Below are 15,385 nucleotides of genomic sequence, written 5' to 3'. Positions count from 1 at the left end.
GTATTCCTTAACTGAAAGAGGTTTCATCCACCACGCTGTGTAAATCTCAGGAGTGGATAGACAGAAATATAAATCCCTGGCAAGTAAAACAACTCCCATATTCATATTTTCTCTGTATTTTTAGCTGTTTGCCTGGAGCTCAGTTTTAAAGTTAGCAGTCATTATTTTAGAAGCAGATATAATTTAGTCTGTCATTTCATTGTACCGTGACTGTTCATATTAACCACTTCAATACCGGGCACTCTCGCAACTTCCTGCCCAGGACAATTTTCAGCTTTCAGCGCTGTCGCATTTTGAATGACAATTGCGTGGTCATGCAACACTGTACCCAAACTACATTTTTATAATTTTCTTCCCACAAATAGAACTTTCTTTTGGTGGTATTTGATCACCTCTGGGGTTTTTATTTTTTGCTAAACAAACTAAAAAAGACCCTCATGTGCTAGTATCATGGAACCCAGCTGAAGGATTTGACATTTTTGCCCTAGGCACTGGATGACCCTATATAGACACTGGTTGGTAGTATTCCAATCTAGGTGTACAAGAGCCCCAGAGAGCTACAATCTAGGTGTAGTACGAGAGCCACAGAGAGCTCCAATCTAGGTGTATGAGAGCCCCAGAGAGCTCCAATCTAGGTGTACGAGAGCCCCAGAGAGCTCCAATCTAGGTGTAGTACGAGAGCCACAGAGAGCTCCAATCTAGGTGTATGAGAGCCCCAGAGAGCTCCAATCTAGGTGTACAAGAGCCCCAGAGAGCTCCAATCTAGGTGTACGAGAGCCCCAGAGAGCTCCAATCTAAGTGTACGAGAGCCCCAGAGAGCTCCAATCTAGGTGTAGTACGAGAGCCCCAGAGAGCTCCAATCTAGGTGTAGTACGAGAGCCCCAGAGAGCTCCAATCTAGGTGTACAAGAGCCCCAGAGAGCTCCAATCTAGGTGTACGAGAGCCCCAGAGAGCTCCAATCTTTGTGTACAAGAGCCCCAGAGAGCTCCAATCTTTGTGTACAAGAGCCCCAGAGAGCTCCAATCTAGGTGTATGAGAGCCCCAGAGAGCTCCAATTTAGGTGTACGAGAGCCCCAGAGAGCTCCAATCTAGGTGTACGAGAGCCACAGAGAGTTCCAATCTAGGTGTACAAGAGCCCCAGAGAGCTCCAATCTTTGTGTACAAGAGCCCCAGAGAGCTCCAATCTAGGTGTATGAGAGCCCCAGAGAGCTCCAATTTAGGTGTACGGGAGCCCCAGAGAGCTCCCATATAGGTGTACGAGAGCCCCAGAGAGCTCCAATCTAGGTGTACGAGAGCCCCAGAGAGCCACAATCTAGGTGTACGAGAGCCACAGAGAGTTCCAATCTAGGTGTACGAGAGCCACAGAGAGCTACAATCTGGGTGTACGAGAGCCCCAGAGAGCTACAATCTAGGTTTTTACGAGAGCCCCAGAGAGCTCCAATCTAGGTGTACAAGGGCCCCAGAGAGCTCCAATTTAGGTGTACGAGGGCCCCAGAGAGCTCCAATCTAGGTGTACAAGAGCCCCAGAGAGCTCCAAACTAGGTGTAAGAGAGCCCCAGAGAGCTCCAATCTAGGTGTACGAGAGCCCCAGAGAGCTCCAATCTAGGTGTACAAGGGCCCCAGAGAGCTCCAATCTAGGTGTACGAGGGCCCCAGAGAGCTACAATCTAGGTGTACAAGAGCCCCAGAGAGCTCCAAACTAGGTGTAAGAGAGCCCCAGAGAGCTCCAATCTAGGTGTACGAGAGCCCCAGAGAGCTCCAATCTAGGTGTAAGAGAGCCCCAGAGAGCTTCAATCTAGGTGTACAAGAGCCCCAGAGATCTCCAATCTAGGTGTACAAGAGCCCCAGAGAGCTCCAATCTAGGTGTACAAGAGCCCCAAAGAGCTCCAATCTAGGTGTACGAGAGCCCCAGAGAGCTCCAATCTAGGTGTACGAGAGCCCCAGTTAGCTCCAATCTAGGTGTACGAGAGCCCCAGAGAGCTCCAATCTAGGTGTACGAGAGCCCCAGAGAGCTCCAATCTAGGTGTACGAGAGCCCCAGAGAGCTCCAATCTAGGTGTACGAGAGCCCCAGAGAGCTCCAATCTATGTGTACGAGAGCCCCAGAGAGCTCCAATCTAGGTGTACGAAAGCCCCAGAGAGCTCCAATCTAGGTGTACGGGAGCCCCAGAGAGCTCCAATCTATGTGTACGAGAGCCCCAGAGAGCTCCAATCTAGGTGTACGAAAGCCCCAGAGAGCTCCAATCTAGGTGTACAAGAGCCCCAGAGAGCTACAATCTAGGTGTACAAGAGCCCCAGAGAGCTCCAATCTAGGTGTATGAGAGCCCCAGAGAGCTCCAATTTAGGTGTACGGGAGCCCCAGAGAGCTCCCATATAGGTGTACAAGAGCCCCAGAGAGCTACAATCTAGGTGTACGAGAGCCCCAAAGAGCTACAATCTAGGTGTACGAGAGCCACAGAGAGTTCCAATCTGGGTGTACGAGAGCCCCAGAGAGCTACAATCTAGGTTTTTACGAGAGCCCCAGAGAGCTCCAATCTAGGTGTACAAGGGCCCCAGAGAGCTCCAATCTAGGTGTACGAGGGCCCCAGAGAGCTCCAATCTAGGTGTACGAGAGCCCCAGAGAGCTCCAATCTAGGTGTACGAGGGCCCCAGAGAGCTCCAATCTAGGTGAACGAAAGCCGCAGAGAGCTTCAATCTAGGTGTACGAGAGCCCCAGAGAGCTCCAATCTATGTGTACGAGAGCTGCAGAGAGCTCCAATCTAGGTGTACGAGAGCCCCAGAGAGCTACAATCTAGGTGTACGAGAGCCCCAGAGAGCTCCAATCTAGGTGTACGAGAGCCCCAGAGAGCTCCAATCTAGGTGTACGAGAGCCCCAGAGAGCTCCAATCTAGGTGTACGAGAGCCCCAGAGAGCTCCAATCTAGGTGTACGAGAGCCCCAGAGAGCTACAATCTAGGTGTACGAGAGCCCCAGAGAGCTACAATCTAGGTGTACGAGAGCCCCAGAGAGCTCCAATCTAGGTGTACGAGAGCCCCAGAGAGCTCCAATCTAGGTGTACGAGAGCCCCAGAACATAAATATGGAGAGTGTTAGATCTCTCATGTTGTAGCAATCAAGTCACAAGTCCAGTTGACCAAAGACAGGTAGAAAATGCTTAACCAGAAATAATGGGTCTGCGTCATATAAAACTGTATGACCCGAGGAAGCCTATTACCTCTGATTTTACATCTGGCCTTGACACACGAATGGAGAAATTAATTACGGAAACATATTTATTGGTCACTGGGTTTCTCAGATATTCTTAAAAAGCTCTGTGAGTAATAAGGAATTCCAATGCTAACACATACCTATGATGGCTTCCATATGAACCTGTACACTGGTTTACTACGGGAAGTGATGTTCAGATTGGTCGTGTTATCACAAATGTCAGGCGTAGCATAGGTGGCTTAAGATGTTGGGATTCTGAAGCAGCTGCTTTCTGACCACACACGGAGTGCTTTGGACGATAGGGGGATTAGAGAAAGCGATAAGCTTTCCTGAACAGATGGATTTTCTGGGACAGCTTAAGTGTGGTTGGATAGTCCAAATGCAATAAGGAACGTATTTCACATGACAGGTACAACACAGAATAAATCCTGGAGATGGAACTAAGACGTGTAAATGGGTAAAAAACTGAGAAGAGTGTCTTATAAAAGTGCTGATACCTGTAGTTCCCCAGGTGTCTGTTTTCATACTCTTCCTTGGATATCTGTTTACGGACCTGAACAAGTCGTTCTTTCTAGAAAATAGAAAAGAAAAGAGATTCTCATAGCAAGATACATTATATATAATAATCAGAAAATGCTAACAATACAGCTTTCAGGAGCGAGCATTCCGCACACAACTCAAGGTGAAGAGAGTGATGTCCTGACCTAAGACTCCACTGTTACTTATGCCTTATACACACAATCGAAATTTCCAATGGAAAAAGTCAGACGCAATTCTTTCATCGGATATTCCGACTGTGTGTGTGCCCCATCTGAGTTTTTCCATCGGAAATTCCAACGGACTTAGAAAGAGAACATGTTCTCTTTTTTCCGATGAAAAAAAAATTCTATCGGAAATTCTCTTCTCCGACGGAGAAAAAAAACACGCATGCTCAGAATCAAGTTGACGCATGCTCAGAAGCATTGAACTTCATTTTTCTCGGCTCGTCGTAGTGTTGTTTGTCACCGCGTTTTGAACGGTCGGAATTTGGTGTGTATGCAAGACAGCTTGAATGGAATTCTGTCAAAAAAATCTGTGGGAGTTTATCCAGGCGGAAATTCTGATCGTGTGTACGGGGCATAACCCTCCTTGTAGCCCCAACATCAACCCTAATACTTACTCTCCCAGTAACCCTAACAGTAAGACTTAAGCCTCGTACACACGCATGGTTTTCTCGGCAAAAAAACAGCAAGAAAACTGCTGGCAGAGCTTTCTTACCGATTAAACCGTGTGTGTGTACGAGGCTTTGAGGTTTCTCGTCAAGAAAACTGCCCAGAATCTCGACGAGAAAAATAGAGAACCTACTCTCTATTTTCTCGCCGTGAGATTCTCGGCAGTGTTTACCTGCCGAGAAACCCGAGCGTGTGTATACTTACCTCTCCATGGAAACCTGCGCATGCTCAAAATGACTTTGACGGCTGTGTGGTAGCTTCTAAGGAATAGGTAGGGTGAAGCAAGATGGCGGCAACGGCGGCATTGAATCTGTAGAGCATTCGTGCCATTTAAAAGAACGGCAGTTCTTTTGAATGGTGTGTGTGTACACTCGGCCAGCAAGAGAATCTTGTCAGACATGACTCATGCAGATGGCAGAGGAACGAAAGCAGTAGACAGAAAAAACACTTAGTGCTCTTAACTGAAACACAAGCACACACTATAGATCACCTGTGGGTGTCATGCTTGTAACTGTCAGCCTTGCCATGTCTCATGGGATTTGTAGTTTTTCAACAGCTGGAGGGCCACCAGTTTGAGACCCCTGCTACAGAAGGATATGCTTTGATCATATTTCATGTCTGAGGTTTACAACCACTTTAACCTGGTCATAGATGGTGCTATGGACAGTGGGACTGTCGGAATACACTGATCAGCTGCTGAGGTCAATTAGCTGCAATCACTGATCAACAACAGTTTTCTAGCTTGTCTGTTCAACAGAAGTCGATCTAATGATCGACTTCTATTGAACAGGGATGGCCACACACAGATCAAAATTTGGCTAAACCACAATGAACCGGCCAAATTCTGATCTGCCAGCTTGGCCAGCTATGGCCAGCTTACTTACTGTAACTCTTACACCAAGAATCCCTATAACCCTAACACTAAGGCCTCGAACACACGATCAGTCCAAACCGATGAAAACGGACTGAAGTTCAGTTTCATCGGTCCAAACCAACCGTGTGTGGGCCCCATCGGTCTGTAGTCCTTCAGTCCAGAAACAGAGAACTTGCTTTAAAATTGGACCGATGGACGCCTGACCGATAGGTCAAAACCAATGGTTAGTACGCAAAAGCATCGGTTCCAAACCCGGACATGCTCAGAATCAAGTCGACGCATGCTTGGAAGCATTAAACTTCATTTTTTTCAGCACGACATTGTGTTTTACGTCACCGCGTTGGACTCGATCGGTTTTTGAACTGATGGTGTGTAGGCACATCAGACCATCAGTCTGCTTCATCGGTGAACCGATGAAACTGAACTTCAGTCCGTTTTCATCGGTTTGGACTGATCGTGTGTACAGGGCCTTAAGCTGGCCACGGAGGGATTGAAATCCGGCTGGTTCAGCAGAGATCAGCTGAATTTCGATCCATGTATGGCTTTCCCCATTTGACAGAAGCCGATTGTTAGACTGACTTCTGTTGAACGGCAATGTTGAAAAACATTTCTCAATCAGCAGTTGCAGCCGCTGATCAGCGTATTCTGACTTTCAAAATACATAGGGGTTGATTTACTAAAACTGGAGAGTGCAACATTTGGTGCAGCTGTGCATGGTAGCCAATCAGCTTCTAACTTCAGGTTGTTCAACTAAAGAGTAACTCCACTTTTGTTGAGAAAAAAAACATTCCCCGCTGGGTGATCTCTGTACATTGCAAGGATTTTAACAAACTTTGTTGCAGATTCCTTCCTTTTATTATTCTGAAGAAATCCCTATGGGCCATATTCTGAGTAAAGTTACGATGGAGTATCTCAGGATACTCCATCGTATCTCTCTTTTTTGGCCCGCGTATCTATGCGAGTGATTCTTAGAATCATTTTCGCATAGATACGCTTAAGATCCGACATGTGTAAGTCACTTACACTGTCGGATCTTAAATGTAATTACCCAGCCGGCCGCTAGGTGGCGTTTACGTTCAGGTCTCATTTGTTTATGCAAATGAGCCTGATACGCCGATTCCCGAACGAATTTGCGTCGCGTAACCGTCGCTAACGTCGTTTGCGTAAGCGTAAGGTTACCCCTGCTATATGAGGGGTAACCTTACGCCAGTCCCACGTACGCCATGTTAAGTATGGCGTCGGGTCCGCGTCGTCTTTTCCCGTCGGGTACGTCGTTTCCCTAAGTCGTCGGCGTCATTGACGTTTTACGCCGAGAACTGGAGCATGCGCACTGGGCTATTTTAAGCCCGGCGCATGCGCAGTTCGTTCGAATCGGGGGCGCGCTTAATTTAAATACAAGCCGCCCCCTTGGATTTACGCGGGGATACGCCGGGCCAATTACACTACACTGCCCCAAACTACGGAGCAAGTGTTTGGGGAATACAGCACTTGCTCCTGTAGGTTGGGGCGGCGTAGTGTAAATGGCTTACACGCCGCCCGCCGAAAATGTACAAGAATATGGCCCTGTGTGTTTGTCTGTGTCCATGTGTACAATGAGTCTGTATGAGAGTGGTTTCATAATTATCAATCAGCTGCTGCACTTGCAGGGCTCTAATAAGGAAAAATTGCAGGATCTGCATCCCTTTAGACATGATTTCCTATTGGGAGTATCTCACAAAAAAATGTTGCTGCAAGGGATGCTTGAAATCTGAATTATATCTTAGTGCCGACTTCTGGGAAAGTCAGTGAGCCAATTCACACAAGCAGGAAACTATGGCCCAGATTCACAGAGAGCAAGGTGCACATTACGCCGCCGTAGAGCAAACACCGTACGCCACGCCAACGTAGCGTGGAGAGGCAAGCATTGCATTCAGCAAGCCAGTGCTCCCAACGCTGCGCCAGCGTGGCGTGGGTTTCGAAGGCGCACGCCGGCGTAGGTGGAAGTGGGCGTGACCCCATGCAAATGAGGCGTGACCCCATGCAAATGATGGGCCGAGCGCCAGACAGGTACGTATCACGAACTGCGCATGCGCCGTGACGTGGACGCATGCACAGCACCCCCCTGCGCCTGCTCACAACCACGCCGGCACAACTGCCTAAGCTACGCCGGATCACTGCATACGCCGTGAACATAACGTACGCCCAGCCAGACACACGTCCAACGCACAATACGCCGGCTTGTGTTCCCTGGTGCAGACCTGTGCATGTCTGTTGCTGGGTTGCACCTCATTTATGGGGAATAACTTTACGCGCATCTCGCGCCGGGCACACGCAAGTTCGTGAATCGGCGTATTTCCCTCATTTGCATGTTTGAATGGCTAATCAATGGGAGCAGCACCATGCGCCCAGCCCATATGTGCGCCCACCCTACGCCGGCGTGTGCAAGCTACGTCAGCGGGGTGTAGCCTGTTTTTAGGCGCATGTTGGTTTGTGGGTCTGCCGCACACATACGCCGGCGCACATTTGCACTTATGTCGACGTAACGTGTTATACATCGGCGTAAGTGCTTTGTGAATCTGGGCCCATGTTTCTGGGGGCCGTTCTGTACAGAACAACTCCAGATAGCCATATTGCATTGCATTTTCAGAAAATCACTGCACTGCAAATTGAAAAGGAAAACTTTTTTTTAATAACAAGGCCTCATATGTATTTCACTTGCGTATTTAGCAATCCACCTGGTATTCAGTACTGGTGATCTTAGGTTAAAAAACGCTTACCAGTTCCTCCTTCCTCCTCTCCAGCGTGTGGCGCTGTTTTTCCCAATCAGACGACCCCGGCGACAGCCGTTTCATGGATCCCTGACCATAGAGTCTTTTTTGAGCCTCTGCCTTCTGTTTGGCCAAATTTTTCTTTTTATCGCTCGCTCTACAGAAAAAAAAAAAAAAAGGACAAATTGAAACTCAGTAATGAAATATTAAAACGCTTGCTCATCTAACTTTATTACCAAAAAGTGCCTGCTGAGAAAAAGTCCCATGTGTGTTTACTTTCAAGGATAAAACAATTAGCATGTTTCTGTAACAGGTTTACAAATTACCTGCAGAACAACCAACAGATGATGCTTCTCTTTGTGCAACAAGCAAATCGGAATACTAAATAATACAATACAACAAAAGGCTAATGAACCATTACTACCCCATGTGCCAATTATCTAGACGGATTTCATGAAAGGATGGCTGCGGGGAAAATGGCTGCTGATACAAATGACGAAAATCGCAGTTTCAAATGTCTTTGTGTATTAATTCATTCCTTTATTGCTGTATCTTTTCTATATTCAAAGTGTAAACTTAACTCTGCAACTCAAAAAAACTAACACACATACTGATGCTGATACAATTTTTTTTTTTAAATAAATTCTTAAAGGGGTTGTAAAGGTAATTTTCTTTCCCTTAATAGCTTCCTTTACCTTAGTGCAGTCCTCCTTCACTTACCTCATTCTTCCATTTTGCTTTTAAATGTCCTTATTTTTTCTGAGAAATCCTCACTTCCTGTTCTTCTGTCTGTAACTCCACACAGTAATGCAAGACTTTCTCCCTGGTGTGGAGTGTCGTGCTCGCCCCCCTCCCTTGGACTACAGGAGAGTCAGCGACTGCTGTGCTCTGATGAAGAGGCCTCTGTAGCCTTGAAACGAGTCAGCCGGCAGTGACGCACCTCGTTTCCCCCCCCTTCTGGGATTGTGGCTCGAGGGGTATTCATCACCATACCGTTGTTGACAAGCTTTTTACACTATCTCGTTTGTGAGTAGTTTTATGTTTTCTTATTCATTTATTAAACTGTCAAACGGTAATGCACGAGGCTGGTGCGCCTTTCTTTCTCTTCTCTTTGTTCTCTGCTAGTGGAAAAAGTGAAGCGAATTCTAGGATGCATCACTAGAGGGATCACCAGCAGGAGGGAGGAGATCCTGATTCCCCTATATAGATCTTTAGTGATCAATGATAGGATCACCAGTAGGAGGAAGGAAGTCCTGATTCCCCTATATAGATCTTTAGTGATCAATGATAGGATCACTAGTAGGAGGAAGCAAGTCCAGATTCCCCTATATAGAACTGTAGTTATCAGTAGAGGAATCACCAGCAGGGGGAAAGAGTTCCTGAATCCTCTATATGTATTTTCAGTGATCACAAGAGGGATTACCAGCAGGAGGATTGAGGTCCTGATTTCCCTATATACTGTAGATTTTCAGTTACCACTAATAGGGTCACCAGCAGAAGCAAGGGGTTCCTGATTCCCTTATATACAGTAGATCTTCGGTAATCAATAATATGATCACCAGTAGGAGGAAGGAAGTCATGATTCCTCTATATAGATCTTTAGTTATCATTAGAGGGATCACCAGTAGTAGGAAGGAGGTCATGATTCCTCTATATAGAACTTTACATTAAAGTGGAGTTCCACCCATAAATATAACATTACATCAGTAGTTTTAAAAAAATGTCATTAGTCCTTTAAGAAAAAAAAAACATTTTTTAGATGCCTTCAAAGTGTTGTTTCTAGGCAGAATAGTTAATCTTCCCTCTTCCTGCACCTAGGTGCTTAAGCTTCACCGCACAGACTCCTGGGAATGTAGTGGGTGTAACTTTCCAGGAGTCTGTGCACTCCCCAGTCTCGAAGAATCATGTGACTTGCACAGTACAGGTGCTGAAACCTGATCTGAAAACTATTACATTGCTTGTGCAGCACTGAGCATGTGCGAGATCTGCAAGGCTGAAATCCAGGAAGTCATACAGTCTGGCTTCATGATGCCCACACTTAAGATGGCCCCAGTCAATTTCTATTTTATAAAGTGTCTAAATGCTGTAACAACCTAACAAAACGGACCTTAGTTTACAGACTAACTTTACTAGAATACATTAAGCTTGTGTATTACAGGGGTATGTATATTTAAAAAGTGAAATTGTGGCCGGAACTCCGCTTTAAGGGAACCAGCAGAAGGTAGGAAGTCCTGATTCTCCTTTATTGATCTTCAGTTATGGCTAGGAAATAACCATCAGGAGGAATGAGACCTTTTATAGATTATTAGTTATCACTAGAGGGATCACCAGCAGCAGGATGAACTTCCTTATTCCTCTATATAGAACTTTATATGGAGGAATCACCAGCAGGAGGAAGGAGGTCCCGATTCCTCTATATAGATCTTTAGTTACTACTAGAGAAATCACTATAAATAGGGTGGACTTCCTTATTCGTTTACATAAAACTTTATATCGAGAGATCACCGGCAGGAGGAAGGAGGTCCTGCTTCCTCTGTATAGATCTTAAGATATGTCTAGAGGGATCACCAGCAGGAAGAAGAAGATCCTGATTTCCCTACATAGATTTTTATTTACCACTAGATAAATCACAAGCAGGAGGAAAGGAAATCTTCGATATAGATCATTGATTATGACTAGAGGGATCACCAGCTGGAGGAAGGAGGTCCCGAGTTCTAGAACTTTAGTCAGAGGTCATTTTGAATACCGTATCTAGGTTCAGAGATGGGCAACAAAAATGGTAAAAGGTCTGAGCGATAAAACATACCAATATGTACATTACTGAGGAAAGAAAGGGAAATGGGGGGGGGGGGCAAAATTAACACCTTTAAGTACAATAGGGTGTAAATCAGGTTTAAGAGGGGAGTATATTTCGATATTAAGCTAAGATCAAGAACATGTGGATACAAACTCAAACTAAAATGAGTACAGTTCAAAATAAATCTTAATGTTAATATTAATTTTACCAAATGAGTAGTTAATGCTTGGAATAGACTGCCATTAGAGATAGTGTGTGAGAAGGTGCATCGTGATGTGGTGGCAGAAAGCACAGGGAATTTAGATGTAAAAACAAGAATATATTGTAACCGAAGTCTCGCAATACAAACAGACTCAGTGAGGGAAGGCAACCATACCGGGAACACTCACCAGTTGTAAGAGCAAAGCAGCAGTACAGTGGTGGGCCAGAGGTGCCGACAGAATCTCAAGGAGCAGAATGTGGCCTGGCAGGTCTGCACCCAATTGGGAAGGCTTTAAGGAAGGATGGCGTGTCCCTGCACTTTTCCTACTTTCCTACTTTTCAGACTCTTCCAAAACCATTCACTGACAGACGGGAGACCTGTCCCTAATCTAGCCACTCACAAAATGAACACCGAACCTGGGAGCTAGGGTCATAATAATTCATTTATTGTTTGGACACATCACCATAGCGCGGGTTTGTTAAATTGTTCTTAATACTAAATAGACTCTACCTGACCCAAGAAGGCCACCAAAGTCACATGGGGCTTCAAGAAAGGATGGCATGTTCCCCCTTTCCTCCCAAACCTTTCCCTGATGCTAAGCACTCTCTCTGACAGATGGAAGACCTGTTTGTTCTCTAGCCAGTCACAAAATGCCCACCAAGCATGGGAGCCAGGGTCTTAAATAGACTTAGCCTGACCCAAGAGGGCTACCAAAGTCGCTTGGGGTGCCAGCATCCAATCGGATAGTAGCCTCCCTGTGACAGAGGAAACCGAGAGGAATTAGGTTCCTTTTAACTTCCTCCTCCACCCATATTGCCACCGCGGGCAAGGGCCAGCTGTAGGGGAGAAAATAGACTGCACCAGCAAGTGAGTCAGTCAACAGTAAGTGGATTCAAATATGCTTGAGACAAACAGATCTACAAGATGTGGGCAGACTTAATGGAACACTTGGTTTTTGTTTTGTGCTATCACCCCTTCTATGTTTCCAAACAGGTATGGCAATTGTTTTATGGTACACAGTATTTTGACAAACTAAATGCCATATCTATCTATATTAATATATATATATATATATATATATATATATATATATATATATATACACACACACACACACATACATATATATATATATATATATATATATATATATATATATATATACACACATATAAATTGTACATATACAATACATATACATTGTGTATATATCTATCTAGCTAGCTATATCTATATATAGATCTATATATACCGGTATATAGATCTATATAGATATATAGATTTATATATATATATATATATATATATATATATAAAAATAAATACGACTGTAGACTCGCTTTAATATCAGATGCCTCTTCATGGTCCAGAAACCAGTTTTCTACCCATATACAACTGCTGATGTCCAATCAGCCTCTGTAGGTAAGAAGAAAGTCAGGACAGAAATAGTTCCCTGCGTATCGCCATCTCCTGCAGCCTCCTCTCCAGACACGCTCTTTACAGAAACGAAAGGTTGAAACCAGTTACCTTATGTTCAAAAGTTTTAACGCATTTAGCAAAACTCCTTTCTTCACATCATAGTCAATCTTCTGATCGGTTCCAAAGCTTGGAGCACGATTGATCTGGAGAGATATAAATAGATATAAAAAATTTCAATTAAAAAAAGGGGAAGTGGTATTTCCAATAAGACAATTGTAGAAAGGAAACAAAGGGTCATGTTTCGAACACAGGGTTAACTAAAAAGAGGAACTACAACGATTTTTGGTCCATTTTAGTTGAAACATTTTTAGGCTGATGTGTTAGATCTTTTGTTATTACTCAAACATACAATACACTATCTTTGTATCACAATTAAACATTTTATTTATGACAAAGGATTCCCAGAGCACTATGTAAAGGAAAAGAACAGCAGTGGTTTTCTACAGTGAAGTAGTCTGTCTTTGATTGAACCCTTGCTCAGAGTCATAAAAAGAGAAGGGAGGAAGAGGGTTTAGTCACTGTCCTGTCTTTCTTTTGTGTATGTAAATGGTAAATGTCAACTTGAGCGGCTGAAATTAGTTGAAATTTACTTTTTTATAACAGAATGTAGGAAAAAGGGAGCCTAACGCTCCACTTGCTTGCTACGGTAGCTAGAAGAATACACAATTTTCTTATACAAAATTTCACATTTTCCTGATTAACCCCTTCCGGCCCCCAAACTGTTCCACATTCAAGCTGCAGTGTTTATCTGCAGTGCCATCTATATAACAGTGTAACTGTCAGATACAGTTGTACTATTTAAAATAATAATAAATTCAATAAAAAGCAAAAAGTAAAAAAATAAATTTAATGTCAGGAGCCAAAAGGAAATTCCCAGTACCCAGTATGGAGGCACACGTGACACATTCCATTTGATAGCACTGAGCCAATCAGTGCTGTCAAATGGAGAGTCTATAGTCCTATGTGAGCTACATGACACAGCAGGAACGAACCAAACTGCAGGAGGAACTACAGCATACAGTGAAGATGGATGTAGGGGAATGCTAGGGTGGGCTAGGCCCCCCAGACTTTAGTGGTGCCCTCGGCCAGGATGTTCTGGAGGTTGCGTGGGATTAAGAGATCCTAACCATCTTACTGCAGCATCATCTGTCTGAAGAGCTTCCCTGAGTCTCTGTCCTGCCGAGGGGGGAGCCATTGCTAGGTGCAGAGTGGTGAGAATCCTTGATCGGGGGGGGGGGGGCTGTACTAGGTGCAGAGGGGTGAGAGCTGTGGATGAGAGGGGGAAGGCTGTGCTAGGGTCAGAGTGGTGAGAGCTGTGGACTGGGGGGGGGGACCTGTGCTAGGTGCAGAGTGGTGAGCACCCTGGATGGGGAGGGGGGGTAGCCTTTGCTAGGTGCCTTGATGGGGGGGGGTTGTATTGGTGCAGAGGGGTGAGAGCTGTGGATGAGAGGGTGAAGGCTGTGCTAGGGTCAGAGTGGTGAGAGCTGTGGAATAGAGGGGAAGCCTGTGCTAGGTGCAGAGTGCTAAGAGCCCTGGATGAGGGGGGCTGTACTAGGTGCAGAGTTGATAGCTGTGGATGGGGGTGGTCTTACTAGATGCAGAGTGGTGAGAGCCCTAGATAGGGGGGTTGTGCTAGGTGCAGAGTTGAGAGCTGTGGGTGGGGGAGGTGGTGCTGGATGCAGAGGGTTGAGAACTGTGGATGAAAGGGGGGGTGCTATGTTCAGAGGTGAGACTGTGTATTTGTGGGGGCTAGGTGACCAGGTAAGAGCTGTAGATGTAGCTGAGGTGCCAAGCTGAGAGCTGTGGATGGAGCCAGGGTGCAAAGGTAAAATCTGTGGACGGGAAGGAGTTATGGATAGGGGGTGCAGAATTGAGATGTAGAAGTGGGCAGAGACAAGATGTGGAGGGGGGTGATGAGGTGAGCTATGCACAGGAGATGCAAAGGTGAGCTGGTGATAGAAAGTTACTAAGCTCTGGAGCAAATACCCTTACAGAGTGCATGGTCTATTTGCCTTTAGTAAATCAACTCTAATGCCTCATACACACGACCTGTTTTCCCAAAGGGAAAACTGCCATGTTTGCTTTTGGTCAGGAAAAGCGGGCGTGTGTATGCTCCAAAGCAGTTTTCCCACCGCGATCCTCAGCGTTTTTTTGCACGGCAGTTTTCCTATGGGAAACACTTCAGTGGAGCATACACACGGCTGGTTTTCCCGACCAAAGCTGTCATGGCAGTTTTCCTGTCGGGAAAACCGACCATGTGTACACAGGGAAAAGCAACCCAGCAGGTTTTCGGTTTTCCCCTTGGTATTCCCGGCAGACTTTTGACCGCCGGGAAAACCGGTCGTGTGTACGAGGCATAACATATCTTTCACACTGCACTATGGGTCTTTTGCACGTTAAACTGCAACCCCATAAAATCTCATTGCTTAAACAGTCTTAATACAGATCAGGCAAATGCTATTATAATGAAAGGGTGAATTTCAGCCGCACACCAGGAAGCCTTACGGGCAGTTCCTAGTGATAGCTGATCCATCCCAAAACTGGCTCCTCCCCCTGACTCCGTTCACCCCCTAAGTGGCTCAGCTATGAAGTCAACCTGCCTAAAAGCTTAACGTCAGCAAAAACAGGTGCAGATTGGGAGCAGCGAGCACAAGCTTCCCATAGGTAATATCCACCCCTGCTTGGCATCATTCAGTAATGAGATGTGTGTCTGTTAATGAAGCAGACTCACAAGTGCCATTCAATAACCCAATTTCTGTCCTTTTCTTAGGCTTTAATTAACATCACAAAGCAAGCTCGTACAACACAGACACGGGTAACAGATTTAACTGTAAAACCAAACAATGCCGCCTGAGCGAAAATCTATTTTTAAT

The 15,385-nt window shown here is 45.4% G+C and overlaps 1 protein-coding gene across 2 annotated transcripts in view; it reads right to left on the bottom strand.

Moving 5' to 3' along the window:
* TTLL7 (tubulin tyrosine ligase like 7) overlaps positions 1–15,385 on the bottom strand; it is a 245,472-nt gene that overhangs the window by 138,919 nt on the left and 91,168 nt on the right. For both annotated transcript variants that reach the window (XM_040360594.1, XM_040360595.1), the window contains exons 10-12: positions 12,561–12,655; positions 8,044–8,191; positions 3,700–3,773 (exon numbers count right to left, since the gene is read on the bottom strand). In XM_040360594.1, the coding sequence (XP_040216528.1) occupies positions 3,700–3,773; positions 8,044–8,191; positions 12,561–12,655 (317 nt within the window). The remainder of the gene's footprint in view (positions 1–3,699; positions 3,774–8,043; positions 8,192–12,560; positions 12,656–15,385) is intronic.

This window comes from Rana temporaria, chromosome 7 (assembly GCF_905171775.1).
Source record: "Rana temporaria chromosome 7, aRanTem1.1, whole genome shotgun sequence".
NCBI lineage: Eukaryota > Metazoa > Chordata > Amphibia > Anura > Ranidae > Rana > Rana temporaria.
Note: the sequence above shows the minus strand (reverse complement) of the source record. Positions and strands in the feature narration are given on the sequence as shown.